The sequence below is a fragment of the Prionailurus bengalensis genome, chromosome A1 (assembly GCF_016509475.1).
Source record: "Prionailurus bengalensis isolate Pbe53 chromosome A1, Fcat_Pben_1.1_paternal_pri, whole genome shotgun sequence".
Lineage (NCBI taxonomy): Eukaryota > Metazoa > Chordata > Mammalia > Carnivora > Felidae > Prionailurus > Prionailurus bengalensis.
In genome coordinates, this window is record NC_057343.1 from 151,596,996 (window position 1) to 151,620,092 (window position 23,097).

The 23,097-nt window shown below is 35.3% G+C and overlaps 1 protein-coding gene across 3 annotated transcripts in view; it reads right to left on the reverse strand.

Annotated features, from left to right (window-relative positions):
* The window catches only part of TMEM161B (transmembrane protein 161B), a 72,226-nt gene that overhangs the window by 37,195 nt on the left and 11,934 nt on the right, over positions 1-23,097 (reverse strand). For 2 of the 3 annotated variants that reach the window (XM_043593266.1, XM_043593265.1), the window contains exons 2-3: positions 12,602-12,705; positions 1,148-1,231 (exon numbers count right to left, since the gene is read on the reverse strand). In XM_043593266.1, coding sequence (XP_043449201.1) covers positions 1,148-1,231; positions 12,602-12,705 — 188 coding nt within the window. Of the gene's footprint in view, positions 1-1,147; positions 1,232-3,909; positions 3,929-12,601; positions 12,706-23,097 lie in introns of those variants that run through there. The other variant, XM_043593267.1, reaches the window with a different exon arrangement.

The window sequence follows — 23,097 nt, forward strand, 5'->3', positions numbered from 1 at the left end:
TAGGAGAAATAAAAGAATTCTTCAGGTACACATGTGATCATTCCTAAATTTAATTTTTAAAGACAATCACATGTATATAGAAAATAATAAATTTTCAATAGCATTAATTACAATACCAAGACACATTTTTCAATTATTGTAGGAAAACCTCAGTAAAAATATTAATTATGTCAATAAATCAAGCCTTTTCAGAATAATAATAAAGAGAAGGAGGGCTTACACTTAAATATTCAATGATCTTCAAGGTGTATTTGTAATAAGCACAAAAGAGAATGGCAGTAAGATCAAAATAAAAGGTGCTTTTTAAAATTTTCAATTTCATGCCAAATAATCATTAATGCTTTAAAAAACTCTAGCACCTACAAATGCATTAGCCCAGGTTAATATAATTTTTATGATACACATGAGAAATTTGGTGACAAGTTGTTGTCAATGACATTCTGTAATATATTAGAATCATAGTTTCAGGTCCTAAAATCCTCCTCAGTTGAGAACACTAAGGTCCATATAAAGAGGATAATTATCATGTACTTTTCTTGAGAATTCAATTTAAATAGAGATATAAAATTTTAAAGCTGGAGAGATCCTAGAAAATTACTAAGTTTGGTCCTTCCATTTCACAGATAAGTTTGGTCATCCATTCAGTGAGGTTTATTAGCAGGCAGTTTTCTTCATAAACTTCAAATGTCAATATAATATGCAGCAACTGAATGGGACCTAAGGAGTTGTACTGTCTACCCCTTTTATTTAAAAAATACTGAATAAAAGCAAAACCTGGGGAAAAAAACAAACCAACAGGTATCTGTAAATGAGTTACAGGGTAAAGACACGGGCTATGGTTTTCTCCCCAGTCAACCCCCACCAAGTTTTAATATGATGGCTGTACTGTTTTCATAATTTAAACACAAAGAATAAAGTTAACCATTCTTGAGTAAAATATTCGCTTCTGTGCTTATATATTAAATTACTACATATTGGGTTTTTTTAAAGGGTAATTTAAAATTATGTTAGATCATGGATTTTGATCTCAAATGTATTAACTGCACATGGCATAAGCAGTAAATGTTCATTTAACCAAAGTAAAAAAATATATTTATATCAAATGTGTCAAGTATTAACACTTTACAAACTCAACAATATAACTTACCTATCTTTTCTGCTTTTCCCTTTTTGCTGCTTCCCTGCAAGAATTCTTAATTCTTCTTCTGTAGGATGTTGATACCATCTCAAACTAAGAAAAAAAGAATCCTTTTAAATAAAGAAATTAAAATCACCAGAATTATTCATTTATGGTACAAATACTTATTGAGTTTCCTACGTGTGAAGACACTGAAGGGAATTATCAGGTGAAAAACTCTCATCTGAATTAAATACTACTGCTTAAGCCTTAAAAGGGTTTTGATTCAAACCCAGCACTTACCAAGCACTTACTAGATGCCAGACCCTGCAATGCTGTTTGTAGATATAGTTCTTAAAACTGACATTGTATTAATATATATTAAGGCTATACAGGCTTACTATTAAAAGTAAACGGAGTGAACTTTGCGGGTAAGAGCACATTAGAATTTCCACCCACCCCTCATTTACATAGAAGTAACTGACAGTTGTCTTAAAAAGAATCCTTTGTCCTCAAAACTACAAGTAGTCTTTACTTTCCTATCCTCCCCTCCTTTACCTGGAGAATTCTGAAACTTTATGTGTTGAAGAATTAGAGTAAAAAGTTGTATTTACAAAACCCTTTAAGTTAGGGTTTAACTAACCAACAACAGGGTGTACTCACCTCCACCATGTAGTTAGAACACCCAAACAAATCATTTACTCCCTCCCAAGCACCCACCTGTTCATTCTCAATTTCCTATCTCACCTGAATTTCCTACCCACTACTTAAATTTGATATTCTAGTTTCATCTTCAATGTGCCCTCACCACATATTATCATTAATTCTGTTCTTTAACTCTTAAAATTTTAACTTCTCTGCTCCCTGTAAGAACTTTAAGTTCAGCACATGTCCCTCTCTAGCTCTAGTGGCAACACTCTCTAACTGGTCTCTTTGTCTTGCCAGGACACTCTCCTCAGTGCATTTTGATCCCAACTTTAGTTATCTTTCCATAATGCAAATCTTATTAAGGTAAATGACTGTTTAAATCCTTTATAAGCGTCTTCTCAAGGTAAAACAGTAAGTGGCAGCTAGGCAAAGACTTTGATCAAGGCCCTGTTTTTATAAAGGAGAAACATACACCTAGTATTGCTAAACCTTCCAATTTTTCACTTACAAAAAAATCTACATTTTTAAAGTAAAATGTCTCAATTTAAAAAGTTAGCAAGTGATTTGTTGTTTTTAAAAACACTGCAAAACTGGCAATTTGAATAATGACTGGATAGTTGATGACATTAAGAAATTACTGTTAAATTTTTTTAGCTGTAAAGATAGGATTATAGTTATTTTAAAAGCTTATATACTTTAAAAATATACACAGAAATATCTATTAATGAAATAATATTTGCTACAAAGTAATATGTTAGGGGGAGGAGAGATGAAGGGGAAAACAGATGAAACATGTTAACCACCAGCTGTTAATTGTGATATGTACATAGGAGATCATAAAAATCATTATTCACTGTATTAGTCTGTCTACTCTTTGTATATGTTTGAAATTTTCCATTAAAGTTAGAATACACACTGTAAGGCTCATATGCGCATAGGATTTGTGACCTCCTATTTCCACAGACTTTGATGATCTGACTACTATCTACTTTACCAGACTCATCTTCAACAACTCCCCCTTGGAACATGACATTCTAGCTAGACTAAGTGACATTTTACTCTACAAATTCTTTCATCCCTTGATGTTTCTGCATATATTCTTGTATCTGCTTATAAATATCAATGCCCCTATCTGGCAAACTTCTAGTTTACCTTTTACTATTTATAAGGCAAGTTGCCCTATGGTGTAAAAAAAGAATGTATCTGGTCATTGTCCCCCATTCTTCGCAAAGAGCTTCAAAAGTCTTTGGAACTTCCTTAGTGATAGGGAGTATCTTTGGTATGTTAATTGGAGGACTCCAGGTGGACCTCCAGATAGCCTCAGGATGGTGACTGGTCACCAGAAATACCAACTATATGATTAGAGTGGGGATCCTCAGCCATCTGATCTACAAGAAGGGGAAGGGGGCTAGAGATTAAGTCAATCCTGTGGCCAATAATTTAAAGTCATACCTATGTAAAATGGAATTCCAAAACACTTCTGGACACTGGAGCTGAGAGGAGCATCCTGGTTGGTCAACACAATGATGTGCCCGGAGGGTGACATGCCCTGACTCCACAGGGAGGGAATGCAAACTGCACTTCTTCCGAAATCTCCTCCTATATCATCTCTATAATAAAACTGTAATCATAAGTATAGCACTTTCCTGAGTTCTAACTGTTCTAGCAAATTAATGAACCTGAGAGGGGTCATAAAAATGCCCCAATCTGTAGCCAGTAGCCAGTATACAGAAATACGGGTGGCCTCAGGATTCCAAGGACGTGCAGCTGGCATCTGGAAACCTAGGCATTCTTACAGAGAAATTGGTCTTTAACCCATGGAGTCTGTATTAACTCCAGGTAGTGTCAAAATTAAACTGCAGTTGGTAACAGACCAGTTGGATTAAAATGAAATACTCCCTTAACTGAAAGATCCTTAGAGTAAAGATTTTAAGACTTACTTGTTATTGTATACTTCAAAACTAGTACAGTTACTGGCATATAGTAAGTGCTCAAAAAGGATCACTGAACCAAAATTAATTCAGTTCTCCCCTTAAAGGTTTTAAAATAAAATATATCCCAACCAAAAAGTCACTAAACTCTAATTAACATGGGTGAGGAGGCACTTCCTGAAATTTCGATTTAAGTCCAGAATTTTAACTTACAGTCGATTCTCGTTATTCGCGGTAGTTATGTTCTATAAAGTCGCCGCGAACACTGAACATTGCTCCTAGGGGAAATACAGGGTTAGGTTCCTGCGAGCCTCTGGTCACAACATTTTCATCAACCAATAAATACAAAACCTTGTTTTATGTGTGTTTAAGTTTAAAGACACCTTATTTAATATATACTGTTGATTCATTAACATTAAATTCACAGCCAATAGCACTGTAATTCACACCTGAACAAAGCTTATTTAATAACTATAATCATAAGTATAGTATTTTCCTGAGTTCTGTGAATATTTCTAATGCATTTTCTCCATAATGCCCATCTTATGCCTCGAAACACTAGACAACCCCTCAACACCATGCTTGGAGGCCATTTTAAATAGTGAAATCAACAAAAAGCTAAAGCTAAAATGTGAACAACATGGTACTAAACAGACCACAAAAAGCACACTTGTTTATAATATGAAAAGTGAAACAAGGCCTCAGCTGGGAACGTGGGCATTGGGCCACTCAAATATTTTGCCAATCTGGATATGTCTATGAATGATCTTGAAAGCACCGCCAGTATGAATTTGGGGGGTTACAAACGAACTTCAGCAAGTAAGCAAATAACAAATACAAAATCCATGAATGATAAAGATTGAGTGCATAACATTGAGAAGATCACTTATGCAATAACTCACTTATAAAGACTGAAATTAGTTGTTTGGCACTGAGGAAGAATTGCTAATTATTACTAATCTGTAAAAGAACTCTTAGTATAGGAAAACTTAAATTACTTTTAGAATGCTATAATAATGAAATATTTTAAGATCCTTAACATTTTCTAGGACTCATTTTCTTTTTAAATATACTCGAGTTTGTTTAATCTCATTTTGTGGACCCATTTTTCTAGAATAGATTGCATTTATTATACTTCTTACTGGACAAATGGGTCATCTTCATCAGTAAAAATTATTATTCAAAGCTGGAACCTTAGGCTGCTGGGTGCTCTTAGGGCCACTTCTAGTCTGTTACTCATGTATGTATCCATCCATCCATCCATCCATCCATTCATCAGACTCTTATGGAGTCCCCTATGGTCAAGTACTCCGCTGAACAATGGAGATGTAATCACATACAATAAAGTCCCTGCTTTCTTGGTGCTTGTATTCTAGTTGGGGTAGAATTTAACCAAGTAAAAAATGACCAAAAAAAACCCGCCACAAGTTGGATACTATATAAAAGAACCTAACAAATGGTGAGAATGAGAGAGAAAAGCCTTAGGTTGTAGGTTACAAAGATCTCTCTGAGATGACATTTACCCAGCAACCTAAAGGATGAGAAGAATGGAGGGGAACAGCATTGAGGAAGAGAAGAACATGTCCAAAAGCACAAAGGCATGAAAGAACACAGAAGGCTGCAGTAACCAAAAGGCCAAAGAGACGGCTACACCACATGCAAGGAGAAACATATGAGGGAGGCGGAAGAGATAAAAAGGGATCAGATCATGCACATCCTCCTGGGCCACAGTATGGAGTTTAGATTTTATGCTAAAATAATAGTCTCAAAACAGGATAGAGAAATAACTTCATTTACATTTTAAGATCTTTTTTGCTGCTCTGTGAATTATATGGAGGCAAGGAGAGAAGGAAATATATTTTGGACACTGAATCAACAGTGATAGACTAAAAGTAGGAAGTGGAAAAAGAACAATGAAGGATATCTACCTTTCTGATTTAAGGAAGATGGTGGTACATTTTCTCAGATGGAGTAGAACAGGAAGAATTATGAATCTGAACATGCTTGAGTTTTTAAGTACCTATGAAATATCAAGTGAAAACATCAAGAGGAAAACTGTATTTTCGAATCTAGAGCTCAGAGATAACCTGGGGTCATTACACAATTGTGGTATTTATGGAATCAATAATATCACCTAAGGGGAAGATAACACATGGCAGAAAACTAAACAGTTATTAAGGAAGTGAGAAGTAGAGTTCATGAAGACAATGCATGTAACAAATTTGGCTATAACAGAAAACAGGGAAATAGGCCAAAACTAAGAAATGGACACGGGAAAGGCTTTGTTTTTTAAGACAGAAGACAGAGGCAGGGCTGTAACTCTTCTTTATTTGTAGTTGCTGTTACTTTTAATAAGAGATCTTTAAAAAAAAAAAAAAAAAAAAAAAGAAGCAAGTGTATGGGTGTGTGTGCTAACAGGAATAATTTCCAATGGAAGTGAAGCAATTTACGACAGGGAAGAAAGGAAATGGCCAAAGGAGCAGTCTAGGTAAAAGAGGGAAAGGGGTACAGAGCACAAATGTAGGAATGGGGGCCTGACAGACAGGACACCTCTTCCATGGGCCAAAATTAAAATATACAAACATTCTTTACAAATATAGAGGGGCTGCACAGGTAACCAGGGTTGTGGGTTTGGTGGTGAGAAAATGAGTGCAGAGCTCTGGCTTCAAGAGCTGAAGCTGAGGCAGGCATGCATACTATTTGAGGAGTAAGGGTTTGGGTTGAAAAGCTGTCAGAGAAGTGGAGCATACAAAGACAGCCAGGCAGCATGGAGTAGCCACCTAAGATCTGAAAATTCCAAGTAAAATCTAGAAGTACAGCTGCACAGTTTTCCTCAACAGTCAGTGCTTCGTACACAGTTGGATTCCATACCATATGGTTCCCTTGTACTATACTTTAGCTCTGGTCTCAGTTTTTAGTCTTGTCTTTTGCTATTAGTTGGTATGTCTATCTCAGCAAAATGACTTGCAATCTGCTTGTAACTGCTGCACCATGCCTTTCTAATATGGGCTTGGAAGACAGATATAAAAGCTAATTAGCTTTAGATTCTATGTAGCAGTTAATAAGAATGGTTACAAAAATACAATTAGAGAAAAATGCTTTGCGTTAATGTTCTAAAATTGCACATACAATATAATCACAACCATGAGAGGAAAATATGAATAGAAAAGATTAGAAGGAAATACAACAAAATGTACACAGTGATTGTCTTTAGCTGATGAGAATACAGTCCATTACCTCTTATTTTCCCTTTTTATCAATTTATTACCTTTTTCTATATCACACGCATTACTGTGTTTGAAAGACGGGAAAAACTTTAAAAAATAAAAGGTATTAAGAGGATCTCACTAAAAACTGAACTTCTTGCATTTAAGTTAAATGTATTAATCTCACTGTATTTTATGACATTTACCTTGGCTACTGAGTGGCTTTTTTTTCACTTACGTTCACTTCACAAATTTGCGTGTCATTCAAATTGTCAGTAGTGTCTCAGAAATTAAAGCCAACCTAGGGTTACACTCCACTCAATCACTGAAATATTTTTTAATAATTTTCTTGTAAATCTCTTACATAACATACTAACAGGCCATTCATTATCTTTCTTACTGAAGTTCAACAGCACTGAAAAAATATGTATCAGAAAATGTATGTATATATACATTTATATATGTATAAAATATATTGATGTAGACGCCTTAAAAATTTTAAACAGCAATGTAATTTAAAGCAAACCACTTCAAAATTTTTCAGAAGTAAAAATTTCAGAAATTTGAAACGAAAATCTAAACAAGAATACAGAAAAACTTAGTACTGAGAGCAAGCTAAAAAAATTTTAATACATAATCAATACAAAACTCTATTTCAAAACACAGGTCATATAGACACTTTCAGTCTTCATTCTAATCCCAATAATTTCGACAAGTGAGAAAAAACAAACTTAAGAGAAAACAAATACTGCTTAAAACCTAGAAGACCTTTCAGCACAAGTAGCTAAAATATCGTTTGTCATATACACACACACACACACATTATCTTGTTATTTACTGGAAATTTTAATAGGACAGCATGGCATTCTGGAACTGGAAGTTAAGATGACTAAGGCAAGGAGAGAGCAAGGGCTCAGGCATTCCACCAGGGTAGTAGCTGACTGTTTACACCTTTCCCTTAGGTCATAGGTCCCACCTACTGTGCATTTGAATAGTAGGTTTCTCTCACCAAAGGGAACTTGTAGATTCTTGGATCAGGCAACATGCAAAAGAGAACAGGCAAAAAGAATTAGAGCAACTGAATATGAAGGTGTTGGTATACTGTGCTCTTTACCCAATACAGGATCAGACAAAATCAGAGTAAATCCAACCATAATGTATTTTCAATGAGGGACACATGACAGGAAGTGGCAAACCAAAGTGAGAGCCTCTGGAGATAAAGGGGTAGAAGAATGCATAAGGTTTGAGCTAAACAATCAGGGAAATGGAAAGCAGATTCAGCAAGGAAGCTATTGCAGGAAAAAAAAAAAAAAAAAGCAAAATCCTACTTCCTCATGCAAAACCCACTATTCAAATGTACAAAGAATGTAACCTATCACTTACCTCTCCAAGAAAAGAGGGGCCAAGCAAACTTCAAAACAGAAAGGAACTTTAATTACAATAGAAAGTAGAGAATACTATGGTTACAATACAGTGGTATGCTGGACACGATAAAGAACATCTTCAAATGATCTGAACGACGGTTAAAAGTGTTCCTTATGTTAGGGAAAAGCAGCTCAGACAAACCAACTTCCGATGATTTTTCCTCCCTTTGTGAAGAGAGGGGGTAATAGAGCAGGCTGAGAGCACTAGACTGTTCACTGTCGGGTTTTCAAAGTTAATAATACACGCTCACAGGTTACAGGCAGAAGAGATTTTATTACTTAAGTTCTTGTTAAAGCAGAATCCCTTCAACAAAATCTGATAGTCATATAAAAAGGCATGTAAAAAAAAAGGAGAAAAACATTTCTCAGAAGAAAAAATTTTCTCTATTAAAAAACCCTGGAAGAATGGAATACAAAATATTTATAATTTAGTAATGTGGGACAAATTTAATTTCAAATAATGAGGTAAGAAGTATAATTTGAATAGATGATATTTCTTAAACTCTACTTTGTACTTAGCATGTCTGTGGTAATCAAAATCAATGGTGAGATACCTTTTAATTTAGAATAAAAGGTGGCTACGCAGTCACAGAAAAGCCAGAAGAATACAGTAAGTGAAGAGAAACCATACACTAACTATATATAACCTGTATGATTAGCTTATAAAAGGCTAAGTATCACTAGGAACAAAAGGTAGAAAAAAAATCTTAAAAAATTACTCTGTAAACTGCCAAAAGAAGTCACAACAATTGTAGAAAAGTTCACCTCCACCAAATTCCAACTCTGTTCAAGTATGTCAGTTCCAGGACAAGGTCTGGAGTTGACGAGCGCCATAAATCAAATAAAGACTATACTGTGAACTGAACTTCAGGATAAGAAGCTTAGATCTGTTTCATTTTTCAGTATGTGACTGTGAGTAGTTAAATGAGTTTTCTCATTCGTAAACACATTATCACCTACTGCAGAGAAGGACTAGACCCTCACCAATCTTGCTTTTACTTCCTAGGTACAATGAAAACTACATTCCCAGACACACTTGCCCTTTGGCCTTAATTAGTCACAGGGCCCCAGCCTATGGAATGTGGACAGAAATGATATATCGACTTCTAAGTGTGACCCCTTGCATCTCCTGAAAGATCCATAGCCTATTCCCTTTATTTGCCAACAAACACAACATCTAACAGAAGATTCCAAGGTATCAGGAGGAACACAAGGGCCACAAGACAGAAGAAGCCTAGAGTACCTAAGTCACCACTGGAAAGACAGCTGAATCTTTAAATACCATTTTGTCAAGAATCTACCTTAAGAGCTGCCCAACAAACCCTTTCTAACTCTCCCATATGACCCTGATTCCTGCCTGAGGAAACAGAATCAGAAACTTTCATTAGGTTCAGACATTGAGATTCTGAGGTCATAACATACCCCAGTGCATCTCCTCTCCTAACTAATTCACAGTGTACAGATCCAAACAGCATAAGAGAAATAAAACTTTTGATCAGTATTAAGTTTTATAACATTGTAAAGGTAATTTAATGGCATTAAACAAGGCTAAAGACTATGCAGTTATTTTTTAAAAAACTAGAGATCTACAATACTAACAGCAATATATGTTATTTAACAAGAGCTAGAAAATTAGTGTTTTTCTAATATTAAAAATCAACAGGCCAGTAATTTATAAAGTAAAAATTGTTTATTGCTTCAATTGTTTATTTACTTCTTTAAGTAAATGGCAGGCTTACTCTTTAAAACATAATAAAATCCAATGGCACTTTAAACCCTCCATTCCAGAAAGACACAGATTGATGAGAGATGGACATAAATTAAGTTATATGATACAAAAAGACAGGCCATAACTTTTAAGGCAAATATGAATATTTATTTACAATATGAAGATACAATACTAGTGGGACAAATATTAGAACGATATATATAGAACCTAAAAACAACTCTCTTCTGTCAGACTCACGATTAACCTTTCATGGTATCTACACAGCTGTTCATTTGAATAGTTCTATTCAGTTGTTCCACTCAGTACAGTCACTCCCAAGCCTTCCTACACTATTCATAATTTTAAAAGTCTTCATGAGTCTTTCCCCTCAAATTCTTTTAAGCATGTTACAGATGATAAAGAATGCCCTCAGATCTTTCTCTTTAACTCAACAGCATCATATGGTTTAAAATGCAAACTGTCATTTCTGATCAATATTTCTACATAAGCATTTCACAAGGGATTTTACATTTTACCAATATTAAAACAGCATAATTTCATATCATTAAAGGTTGGTGAAACACTAATTATCCCAAAAGGATAAAATCAATGATCTTATTGAACACAGTTAGGCAACAACATTAAGCGATTTAACTTCATGACCTAAAAATTCCAGGATGAACATTAAAAAAAGATAAATCTTACACACACATAAAAAAAAAAAAAAAAAAAAAAAACAACGGAGGAAATGAAACAAGGAGTAAGTAACTATTTCCAGAAAATTCTGATTGCTATAGTTGGAACCTGATTTAGAATTAGAGACAGTGTTAATTAACACTACAGTTAATCGGTTTACAAAAGCAAGTCAAGATTACAAAAAATTATCAACTTCATATTTATTTTTAAATGCTGAACTCTCCCTCAAATCTGTAGTATGTGTATTTACAAAACATGTAGTATGTATATTTACATCCATGCTAATATTTGTCGAAAAAAAACATTTTAATTATAATACATAATTCCAATATTAAAAGAATTTGGTTTTCAATCTCTGAAGTTTTAGTCTTTACTAGTAAATGTAAGTTTCACAGAAACAAATGGAAAGCAGATTATGTAAGAACAGGAAATTGCCTATACCCTAAAATGACACAAGACTGCGAAGATCTTTGGAGCCAAAAAGAGATCTGGAGTCTCACTGGAGATTCATCATAAACAGAATCTATAAATATGAATTCTCAGTAGAAATGAGCTACCTTAACATACTTTTATCTAGTTCATTAAATCAGATTCTATTTATTTAGAATGAATGGTAATTTGCCCAGCTGATGTTTATCCTTTCATGATCTATGGAAAAGGGTTTTGATAAGCAAAAAAGTAAACAAGACTACACATTTAAAAACTAGCTACAGATGACTGACTTTTCTCTTATAAATAACGCTGACAGAGGTTTTAAAGTTTACTAAAACTTTAGTTATTATTTACTTTGCTAATAAAACATACGTTTTTAAATAGCTGTTCTCTCACACATTCTGTGTGGGTGTGCACACGTGCATGCGCCAGCGGTCAAAAAAAATTTTAAGCAGTCTGAATAATATTTTTCTGTACTTAAATGATATGAAAAGAAGCAGAGAAAATAAATTCAATAAAGGAGATTTAAGCTTTGTGGATAGAATGACCTTGATCTAATCATAAAATCTTATTATTTGTCTTGCAGTGTATGAAATCATTAGGAGGATAGGATCTATCCATTGTTTTCTAACTCCAAAAGATCTAAACAAAAGAAACTAGACCTACAAATTAAGAGAATGCAGTTATTTACTGGAGATGAACAGTTAGAACAAAACTATAGTTGTGGTACCATATCTATAACTTACCTTTCATAATTACCCAGGATTTTGGCATGTATTTCTATAGGTCATTTTCCTGCAATTGTCTCATATCCCCTATATTCAACTTCCTTACTTGTGACATTATTTTATTGTACACATATCAGCAAGGCAACTGAGCTCTTTTGTGGAAGGATTAGGAATAGTAGTAAGCTTACAGCACAGTAGACAAAATTAAAACCAGCAAAATAACTTTGACCTCTCCTTGTTAAGTTAAAGTTTAAAATTCTTTGCAGTAGAACAAAGAATCCCTAATTCTCATAATAAACTCTCAAATGAGTCATCAATAATCAAATATATGCTCTCAGTCATTTTCCCAACAATGGTAAAAATATTTAATCACTTCAATTTATAGTCTCCTCCCTGTGTTGACCAACTGTTTAAGGAGGTAACTATGGGAAAAGTGATGTGGTATTTTCAATGGCAATGGACAAAAAGGGACATGAAAGGGGGAGGACTGAATTGTTCACCATGATCCCATTACCTCTGTACTAAAAAAAATAAACTACTAATGTCTAAAGTAAGAAAAATAAGGAAGCTAGATTTTTCTCATAACTTCCCTTTGTCATGTTTTTAGAAAACAGGAATTCACGCTTAACTTCTGGTAAGTCCATCAGTCTGAGACTTGAACTAAAGAGAGATTTCAAAGTACCAGACACAGTCAGCCTAACCTTGCCTTACCTGCCATTACAGAGTAGCCATCGAGCAAGAGAATAGTGAGGTATAATCTTCTGCATGACACTGGCCATCACCATGGTAACGACCAGCTGTATACCTATCACACCCTGTATAAAAAAACAAACAAACAAACAAGTTTAACAATGAATAAATTTAGACTTGAGGACAGTGGTGGAAAACTTTGTATACATTCCAAAAATTAGACTTTAAAAAAGATGAGTTTACAATTAAAATACATTATTATTCTGGCATTTAAGCATTCAAGACCACATGTTTAAACTTAAAACATTTAATCTCATCTCATAATCCTCTACAAAATTCCCCAAGGGTAACATCCATGTTAATAAAAGTTAAATGGGTTAGCATGCACATTTAAAATCAATTCCCAAGAAACGTTCTCCATTATTTAAGGGTATCCAAATGAAGTAAAAAGTAGTCGTTTTTTCCATCTTTCTCCAAACTTACTCTATTCAATACACTTAAAACACGAGCTTGGCAAGCTTTAAAAGGAGTATGCCTACCTTTTACTTCTAAGGTGATAGTGAACAATTAAATGATTAAGTGAATGATTAAAGAGCATTAGCCATATTAAGTGTGATGACAGAACTGGCCTAAAAGTCACTACTAGAAAAAAAATTAACTCGTGCTATCATCACCAACTTCCAGTGGGTGGGCCTTCAATAATGTCCAAAAGCCTCCTTAGTTTACTCTCATCAGTCCCTCCCTATTCTCTACTATAACGAAGTCAAAACCTTCCCCATCTCCACACTTCCAACCTCCCTCATCTTGTACTCACAAAGAAAATAAACACCATTAAATGAAAACCCTCCCTTTTCACCAAGAAGCTCATAATCATTTGTATCTGCACCCATCTTTTCCTCTACCCTCTGGAAATAAAGAGCATCTTCTACACAAATCCCTTCAAATGTGCTTAAGAGCCCATCCTCCTTTTGATTTTCAGGAACGTCAACCTCTGAATAGTTTACTTACTATATCTTCTAAAATCTCTTCTGTATCTGAATCCTTCCTACCCACATTGTAACATCTGTAAGTCTCTTTCATCTTTCTGAAACATAACAATGATTTTCCCTCATTACACAGCCCTCCTCCCTAATATTCATAGCTACTTGACAAAAGACTTATTTCCAGTTGCTTCTATGTTCTTACATCCCCACGCAGTTCCCATTTGACGTTCTGCTTCAGCCCATTCCACTGAAAGATCTACCATCAAGATCACCTCATCTTAACAAATTATCTTTCCTTATTTTAAGTCTCAGCAGGATCCCACAAGGCCTACCACAGGCCTTCCTTTACTCACACCATGACAATCAATTCTTCATACTCCTCTTTGCTAGCTCCTCCCTCTATCCAAGCAGTCCAAAAATAAGGCTGAATTCCTACTTCAAACATAATATACCAAATAAGAACATAAAAATATAAAAATGTTTAAAAGAAGCAGTATAGTGTACAGGTTTAAGAGCATGGATTCTAGACCTAACCTGCCTGGGATAAAATCAGCCAACTAACTACTAGTTGCATGACTTTGCAAAGGTCATTTAAACAGTATGTACCTTTATTATCTGTCCTATAAAATAAAGCTATTCACTTAACCTACCTAATCAAGCTGTGGTTATAAATTATGCCTGATACAGAGAAAGTTCCATATGTATGAATACTATTTATTGTTATTGTCATTGTTATTACCTCTATTATAACTCTTTTGAAGTTTTTACTTTAATTCTGTAAGAAAACTTTTTAAATTTCAAGAAGAGAGAAGGCTTTCAAGAAATGACAAGTCTCGGGGCCCCTGGGTGGCTCAGTTGGTTAAGCCTCTGACTTTGGCTCAGGTCATGATCTTGCACTCCATGAGTTTGAGCCCCATGTCAGGCTCTGTGCTGACAGTTCAGAGCCTGGAGCCTGCTTCAAATTCTGTGTCTCCTCTCTCTGCCCCTCTGCCTCTCATGATCTCTGTCTCTCTCAAAAACAAATAGAAACATTTAAAAAAAAATTTTTTAAACTGACAAGTCTCCTGATTGAAAAAAAAAACCTAAAAACTAAGTTGAAAAAAATCAAATTTCATTTATTATAACAAACTGTGCCACCAACAGTTCATCACTGTAAGAAATGTAGTACTGTGGGGTGGAACGGTAATAGAAGGGGAGGGTGAACATGTGCAAGCAAAGGGTACACAGGAACTCTATACATTTCAATTAATTTTGCTGTGAACCTAAAACTACTCTAAAAAGTAAACTTTATGAATTAAGAAAAATCAAATTTCTGCAATAGAGAATGATATAAACAATGTCAAATGACTGGGAAAAGACATCTGTAATTCACATGACAGAGGGATCATTTCCTTATTAGATATTATAAACGGAGTTCTTACAAATCAACTACAGTAGTCCCTCCACCAAATCAGTGGGAGGTATGTTCCAAGACCCCCTGTAAATGCCCAAAACCTTGGATAGTATCGAATCCTATATCCACAATGTTTTTTCTGTACATACATACCTACAATAAAGTTTAATTTATAAATTAGGCACAGTAAGAGATTAACAATAGTTAATAACAAAACAGAACAATTACAACAATATACTGTAATAAAAGGTACCTGAATGTGGTCTCTCTCTCTCAAAATATCTTACTGTACTACAGTCACCCTCCTTCCTGTAATGATGTGAAATGATAAAATGCCTACGTGATTAGATGAAGTGAGACGAATGTCGCAGGCACTGTGACATAGCATTTGGTTCCTACTGACCTGACTGTATCTCAGAAGGAGGATCATCTGCTTCCAGACCATAATTGACCTTGGGTAACTGAAATCATGGGAAGTGAAACAGTGGATGGTGGGGATGAGGAGGAATAACTAGTGTACTAACAGACCAAATGCCTAATTAAAAAAAAAAAGAGGAAAAATATGTACAGACAGTTCTCCAAAAAAAGGAAGTAAAAGTGGTTCTTAAACAGGACGGCTTTTAAAATGCTTTTTAAACCTGCCTCAACTCTCGTTTTACTGTGGATATTTTACTGCCTTAAATTTTACCAACTGGGTTAAGGTTCAGACCACTTTTATATTCACCTAACATCAAAGGTTACATTTTTACCTTTCTACTTTCACATTTCCTATCACTTGAATTTACTACCCTATTTTCTGTGTAGTTTGTGATAGAAGTTCTGCAATCTCCATACAATGAATGCCATTACAAAGAATTCTTTCAGGCAGAACAAGGCCAAGAAATATATTAGCAAGTATGTCAGAAGGTTGGTCTATTTGAGATTATAGACTTAAAAGCAGAAGATAAGTTTTTAGTCAGGGAAAGTTTTGTGGACCAAGTGAACCTCAATCCAGTCTTTAAAGAAATAAGTGATAGTATCACAGAATCTTCAAGGTCATCTAGTACAATCTCTCACAAATATACATATACCAATTTATTAGAGTGTAAACTCCTTAATAGCAGAAATCATATTTTAGTCATATCTAGTAAGTGTTACAGGTATTAAGTGGCATTTCAGAAAGACTGATACGGAAAATATATATGATGGAATGTGATGAACAGTGAAAGAGAGGTATTTTGCTCAACTCTCTTCTTTTGCTTCAAATCACTAAGCATGATATTGCTGATAGATGCAGAAGTGAAGATGTAAATCATGCAAAGGCAAAAACAAGTATCAGCAAACTGGATTGAGGATAATTAGAAATATGAACTGGGTTTCTACAATGGCCCAGACCAGAAATAATGAAGCTTTAAATTACAGTGGTATCTCTGGTACTGAGAAGAGAAATGCATTCTGATATCTTTGTGCAGAACTCAAAAGTTTATCAAATATAGAGGCAAAGGAAGAATTAAAGAGAACCCCAAGAAAGGCAAACACCGCTCTCAATGTAGTAGCTAATGTTTGACTAAAAAATGTTCAAGGCAAAAATGTAACCTGAACACTATTCATTATGCCACGTCCACTTTTTCTTTCAAATAGATTTCTTTTTTAAATTTACTTATTTATTTTGGGACAGAGAGAGTGCACACGTGGGATGGGGGCAGAGAGAGAGAGAACCTCAAGCAGGCTCCCCACGGTCAAGTGCAGAGCCCAATGTGCGGTTCGATCTCATGAACCGTGAGTTCATGACCTGAGCTGAAATCAAGAGTCGGGACACTTAACAGTGTCCAGTGGCTCAGGGAGCCACCAAAGCACCCTGCCACTTCTACCTTTTTAAACGAAGCTAGAAATATTTTCCCAAAAGCTCATCTATATACTGTCCTAAATGTATTATTATATAAGTCAGTCTTCTTCTGACTTTCTAATAGAAGTCAATGAATCTTTCCTAGAATGTTATCTAATTTTTAGGGAGGTAAGATTATGTGGAAATGATTTCACCAAAATTATTATATTGTATGTTACCAGTTATATATTATCAATTTAATAGATTAATACTAAAATAAACTTTTGAGACATTACTATGAAATTAGCAATTATAGTGTACATTCTAGGGATTAATGTGTTAAAGTATAAAAAATATTCAACTCATTAACTAAGGGACACAACAATTTGAAATTTAGAAACAAACCATTCTAAAAATAAATACATAAAAATCATTCTAATAACCTGCCTTCACCCCAACTTAGTATCTATGTATGCCTAAGTTTTTTCTTTTAATGTTTGTTTATTTTTGAAAGAGAGCCAGACAGAGCACAAGCGGGGAAGGGGCAGAGAGACAGAGAGAGAGAAAGAGAGAAAGAGGGAGACAGAATCCAAAGTAGGCTCCAGGCTCCAACTCATGAACTATGAGATCCTGACCTGAGCCAAAGTTGGACGCTCAACCGACTAAGCCACTCAGGTGTGCCTATGTACACCTAAGTTTATACAAAAGCATGATTACTGAACTGTTTAACTTAAAAATAAAAATCCCTGAATATTTCTCATTTTTAATTAAAGACAATGATTAAATACATTTAGCCATAAACAATCAAATATTTCACAACAGAAAACGGTTAAACTGGGGAGAGATACAGTGAGGCTACAAAGTCCATCATGGCTCAAGTCTCAAACACAACCACTGGGATCAATGACTCAAGTAGCCCTAATGCTTTTATTAATGCATCAAAATTTAACCAAAGTGATGGTTTCTGTCTAGATTCATTGCCAGTAGGCCCTGATTCTCTTGATAACTAAAAGTGGGAAAAGTTGTTCGTGAAATAGCTCATATGACCCAAGATGGGTGAAATACTACGGCAACTTAGGTTTCAACTTAAGATAACTTTCTATTATCTATTAACCTGAAGCCATGAAGAGCAAGACAAAGTTATTTGCCTTTAGTCTCTAGAAGAATAATCATTTCAAGTTTTGTCAGTAATCATTTCTGGGTAGGTTTAAAAAGTTCTTACCAAGGAAAATTAAACAACTCTCCAAGAAATAAAATATATCAAATATCAACATTTTATCTTGCTTGTCAATACAGAAAATAAAACTCAGAATACTGTGTCAGACTTAGTAGAGTTGACATTTTGTTTTGTTTCATTAAACTAGCTCTCCTGCTAACCAACTGAAACAAAGCACATGCTGTTTAACATTAGAAGGCATATTTGCATATATACTTGGGACTCAGACACCCCCAAACGATTTCAAGTACAATCTCCCTGAATAAATTAGAAGGGAGAAAAAGGAAAGAGGATATTACCTATAGAGGCTGTTTTTAGGCAACAGGCTTGAGCAAAGCTAACCTGAGTAAAGCAAAAGGGCCCACAGCAACCAGACAGCTGATTGCAAACAAGCTCATTAAGCAACCCACCTCAAAATAAGTATAGGCCCTAACTGACCAATTACAACCAGGCACAATTCCTAAGATTACCAAAAAAGGGGAAATTCCAAAGTCCCCACATTCCCTCTCCACCCTATAATGTGGCCCCTCACCAATGCCTGTGGCAGCCTCTGCTCTATTGACCTGCCAGCCACTCCCTTGAGTGTATTCAGTAAACTTCTATCTCCTTATGCCTTGGATGAATTCTTCACTGCCTTGCCACCGGTCCCCATCCAATTGGGACACCCCACATTTGGTGGCCCCTCATCTGATCAGAGCACCCAATGTTACCCAATAACCTTCCTAATTTTTGTCTCTTGACTGTTTACATCTTTTACTGATAGCTAGACATGTTGAGATAGACTTAAGAGATGCTCAAATAATTTAAAGGTATACATTTTGTTATTTCAACCTAGATTTACATAAAACTTCAAATTCACACTTTGAGCACTTAAACTACCTCTGAGCAATTTACAAATGAGGAAATCGGGTTCAAACAACAAAGATCAAAGTTAGACTTATCCAAAACCCAGACCCTTAATTTCCAACCTAAAGTTTTTTCCACTAAATCAATTCAGCCCATTCGATGAACATTTAATGAGCAACAAAGTACATGCGCTGAGCATTAGATCACTCAAATGCAATAGGGAGAAATAGCAGAGTCCCAGTCACCAATGAGCAGCCAGGGAACTAGGAGAGTAAAGGGACCATTACGATACAAAGTGATGAGAGGATAGGCAGAAGGTTCTGAGAACACAGTAAAATGAGAGAGAGAAAGAAATTATTAAGGGTGAAAACCTATGAAAGGGCATTTTGGATGTTAAAGCATGAGTCAAAATCCAATGAACTCAGCTTGAGTGAACGAGCCATCAGTGGTATATGCTTCAAAACTAAAGGGTTTAGAATGTAACCTAAAGGCAACAGGAAACCCATGAGAAGTAGTATGATCAGATCAGTATTCAACAAAAATTGCTAACCCCGCAGCACTAAGATAGCTAAGCTCAGGTATGACAGGAAGAACTGTGCTAAAGTCAGTAGCAGTACTGCAGGTATAATCTCTCTTACTTTGGTGATAAGAACTGTATATCACCATATATTATGTGACAAAGTGGTTAGGGTCTCGGTCAAACAATGTGAAAAATGATACAAATCCAAATTATATCACTGTAGAAATTATTTATATCTATAAACAGGAAAAGCAAATAAAAATTTAATTTACAAGTACAGGCTATCTGCCTAACATATATCCAATATCTTGCTGGCTGTTATCAAGAAGTTGGCAAAGGAACTTTGTGTTTCACAGACTTAAATCCCAAATACTTAGCACAATGACATTTAGAATAGTTCAAGGCATATAATAGGGCATTCGATATTTGTTGAACAACTAAATGAATGGCAACACTGCAAAAGAATATGTCTTAACAGAACTTAAAATCCAAGATTATCATACTAGGTACCAAAAAATTAAGACAGTATTGCAGGACAAAATTGGACAGTACTATGAACAAAAGCTAGAGAAACTGAACAAACTGCATATGAAAGTTTCATAGATGGGGTACCTGGGTGGCTCAGTTGGTTAAGCCCCCGACTTCAGCTCAGGTCATGACCTCATAGTTTGTGGATTCGAGCCCCACAATGAACTCTGTGCTGAGCTCAGAGCCTGGAGCCTGCTTCAGATTCTGTGTCTCCCTCTCTCTCTCTGGCCCTTCCCCCACTCACACTCTGTCTCTCTCAAAAATAATAAAACAGCAACAAAAAAAAAAAAAAGAAGAAGAAGAAGAAGAAAGAAAAGTTTCATAGAGTGAAACCTAACATGGAAACTAATATCACAGAGATAAAGAGTAAAAGGGAATTCGAGGCTAAACGAAAATGTGAACAGAGAGTAACCATGCAACAGTGAAAATCTTAGCTCAACCAAAGCAGGCTTTTTGTATTATAGGGCAAAGAACTGGAGGAAATAAAATGAAGACAGAATCTAACATTGTTGAGTCTTCAAAACCAAGAGGACACATAAGATCACCTTGGAAGACTTTTAAGCAAACAGGATAGGAAGATGAAATAATGCCAGTAACACATAAGAAAAATGAGACATAGAAATATATTAATTAAAAAGAAAACCTAAGACTAAGGTAGAAGCAGTTCAAACTAAGAAAAAAAAAAAAAAAAGATAAAGTATGTCAGAAGAAAACCAATCAAACTCTGTGAATGAACATGAAGGAAAACAACTGTAGAATAAAAATGAAGACGATTTCAAAGATATTTTCAGGACATTTTGGTTTGGGTGATTGTAGAATCCTAGAGACAATGTGCATGAAAACTGCAGGAACATCAAGCCTCAGGCAGGCCTCCCAAGGACAGCAATTTAGCTACATTCTCAGCTTTTCAGAACACACACAAAAAATGTTTCACTGGTACAACCAATCTACATGAAACAGACTGGCAATAATCAGGTTGTAAGAATTTTATCAACTAATTTACAGTGAAACATACACTATCAAGTAGATCAGATGTTAAAGTACACTAAGTGTTCCATTCAATCACTGTCTTAATGATCCTATGGAGGTCAAATAATAAGTAGGCTGCTTGGTGAGTAGTGATTGAGACCAAAAGGCAGCACTGAGGGATAGCTCATTCATTCAGTGCTGAAGTTTGAATATACAGAATAGCTAGGGGGCAAAATACTCTCAACCCTAAATAGATATGGATAAATATGTTTAAATCTGGCTAAACTTCTAGACTTTCAACTGATAAAACTGCATTCCAATTGATATACTCTTTCCAAAGACAAACACCTAAATAAAAACTATTCTATCTTTCAATATGGAAATACCACTGCTTTGGCTACAATCTAGTTTATCTTAGGTCTTGGAACCAATCCATATCTAAGTTCAAGGTTAGAGAATAACTCGTATCTTGCATCAGGTGTTTGTATCAAACTCTTACAGTGTTAACCACTCCTGACTTCCACCTACAAATAATATGTGATAAGTGGTATGGTAGAGGTCAGTGCCAGTGTTATGGTAGCACCCCAAGAAAGGCAGTGATTAAATCCAAGTGGGAGAGCTGGGAAAGACTGGTTCACAGAGGTGACATGTGAATTAGTGTTAAAAGGTTAAAGAAGTATCCCACTCTCACACAGAAAAGAAAAAAGTTTAGACAGATACACCCACCTGTACAGAGAGTAAATGGCAAGATCCAAAACAATGAGCAATTCCACATGCTTTAGACTTTGATAGGGGTTGCACATAATGGACTTTTCTTCAGGTACTCGGAAATAAGTTCAGGATCTTAAGACTGGAATGAACCAAATCCATTATATATATTTTGGAAAGATATATATATTTTGGAAAGATAACTATGCCATCAAGTAGAAAATTAAAGTGAAAAATAATTGGAAGCAAAGAGGTAAAATAGAAGCCATCTGAAATAATACAATGAACACCAAAAAGCCTGAACTAAGCTTCAAAAACAAAAGCAAAACCAGGAGCACCTGGCTGGCTCAGTCAGTGGAGTGTACAACTCCAGATCTCGGAGTTGTGAGTTCAGTCCCCCACTGGGCACAGAGCTTACAAGAAAGATAGAAAGAAAGACAGAAAGACAGAAAGACAGAAAGACAGAAAGACAGAAAGAAAGAAAGAGAAAGGAAAGAAAGGAAGGAAGGAAGGAAGGAAGGAAGGAAGGAAGGAAGGAAGGAAGGAAGGAAAGAAGGAAAGAAGAAGGAAAGAAAAAAGGAAGAGAAAAAACAAAAAATTAAAATTTTTAGAGAAAAAAGGTAATTAGGCATAAAATTATTAATTATCTCTGTAAGGGAAGTATCAGCAGATAAGAATAAAACTTAAGCGGGGCGCCTGGGTGGTGCAGTCGGTTAAGCGTCCGACTTCAGCCAGGTCACGATCTCGCGGTCCGGGAGTTCGAGCCCCGCGTCAGGCTCTGGGCTGATGGCTCAGAGCCTGGAGCCTGTTTCCGATTCTGTGTTTCCCTCTCTCTCTGCCCCTCCCCGGTTCATACTCTGTCTCTCTCTGTCCCAAAAATAAATAAATGTTGAAAAAAAAATTTTTTTAAAAAAGAATAAAACTTAAGCAATTATGTAAAGATTAGATGGAAATAATGGACAAAATTATTCTTTGAAGAAACTGAGCAATAACAGGAAAATCTGATGGATACTAGAATGGTTGACAAAGAAAATATATTTAAAATATACCCTCATAAGAAGGAAAATAAAACATGCTTAAGGCAAAAGGGAAGGAACCAATGTTGGATGGGTGCTGAATGTTCTAGAGACGGGTTTGTGGGAATTTAATCACTTAAGATTCAGAAATAGATGAGACCAAAGGTGCAAGCTGAAAAAAACTTTATGAGACGTGTCCTACTGAAGAGAAGTACAAGTAGTGTAGAGATGTATTAAATTTAAAACCTGAATGGAGAAAGTTTGAGAGACTTTGAAGAATAAACAAACCAAGCTCAGGATCTTGGCAATGTGACTGAGAAGAGGTCTAGAAACTCAGGAAGAAAGGTGTGATATACATGTGGATGACTAACAGACTCAAGCTGGTTAAAAAAATAATAATAAAGATTACTTCTAATAGGTTTAAGGGCTGTATAGATTTAATCAAGATGAGAAACTCTTCCATATAATGCCAAAGCAGGTAAAAGCAGCCTTAAACAATCAATAACAAGCAAGGAGAATTCTTGCCAATAGACT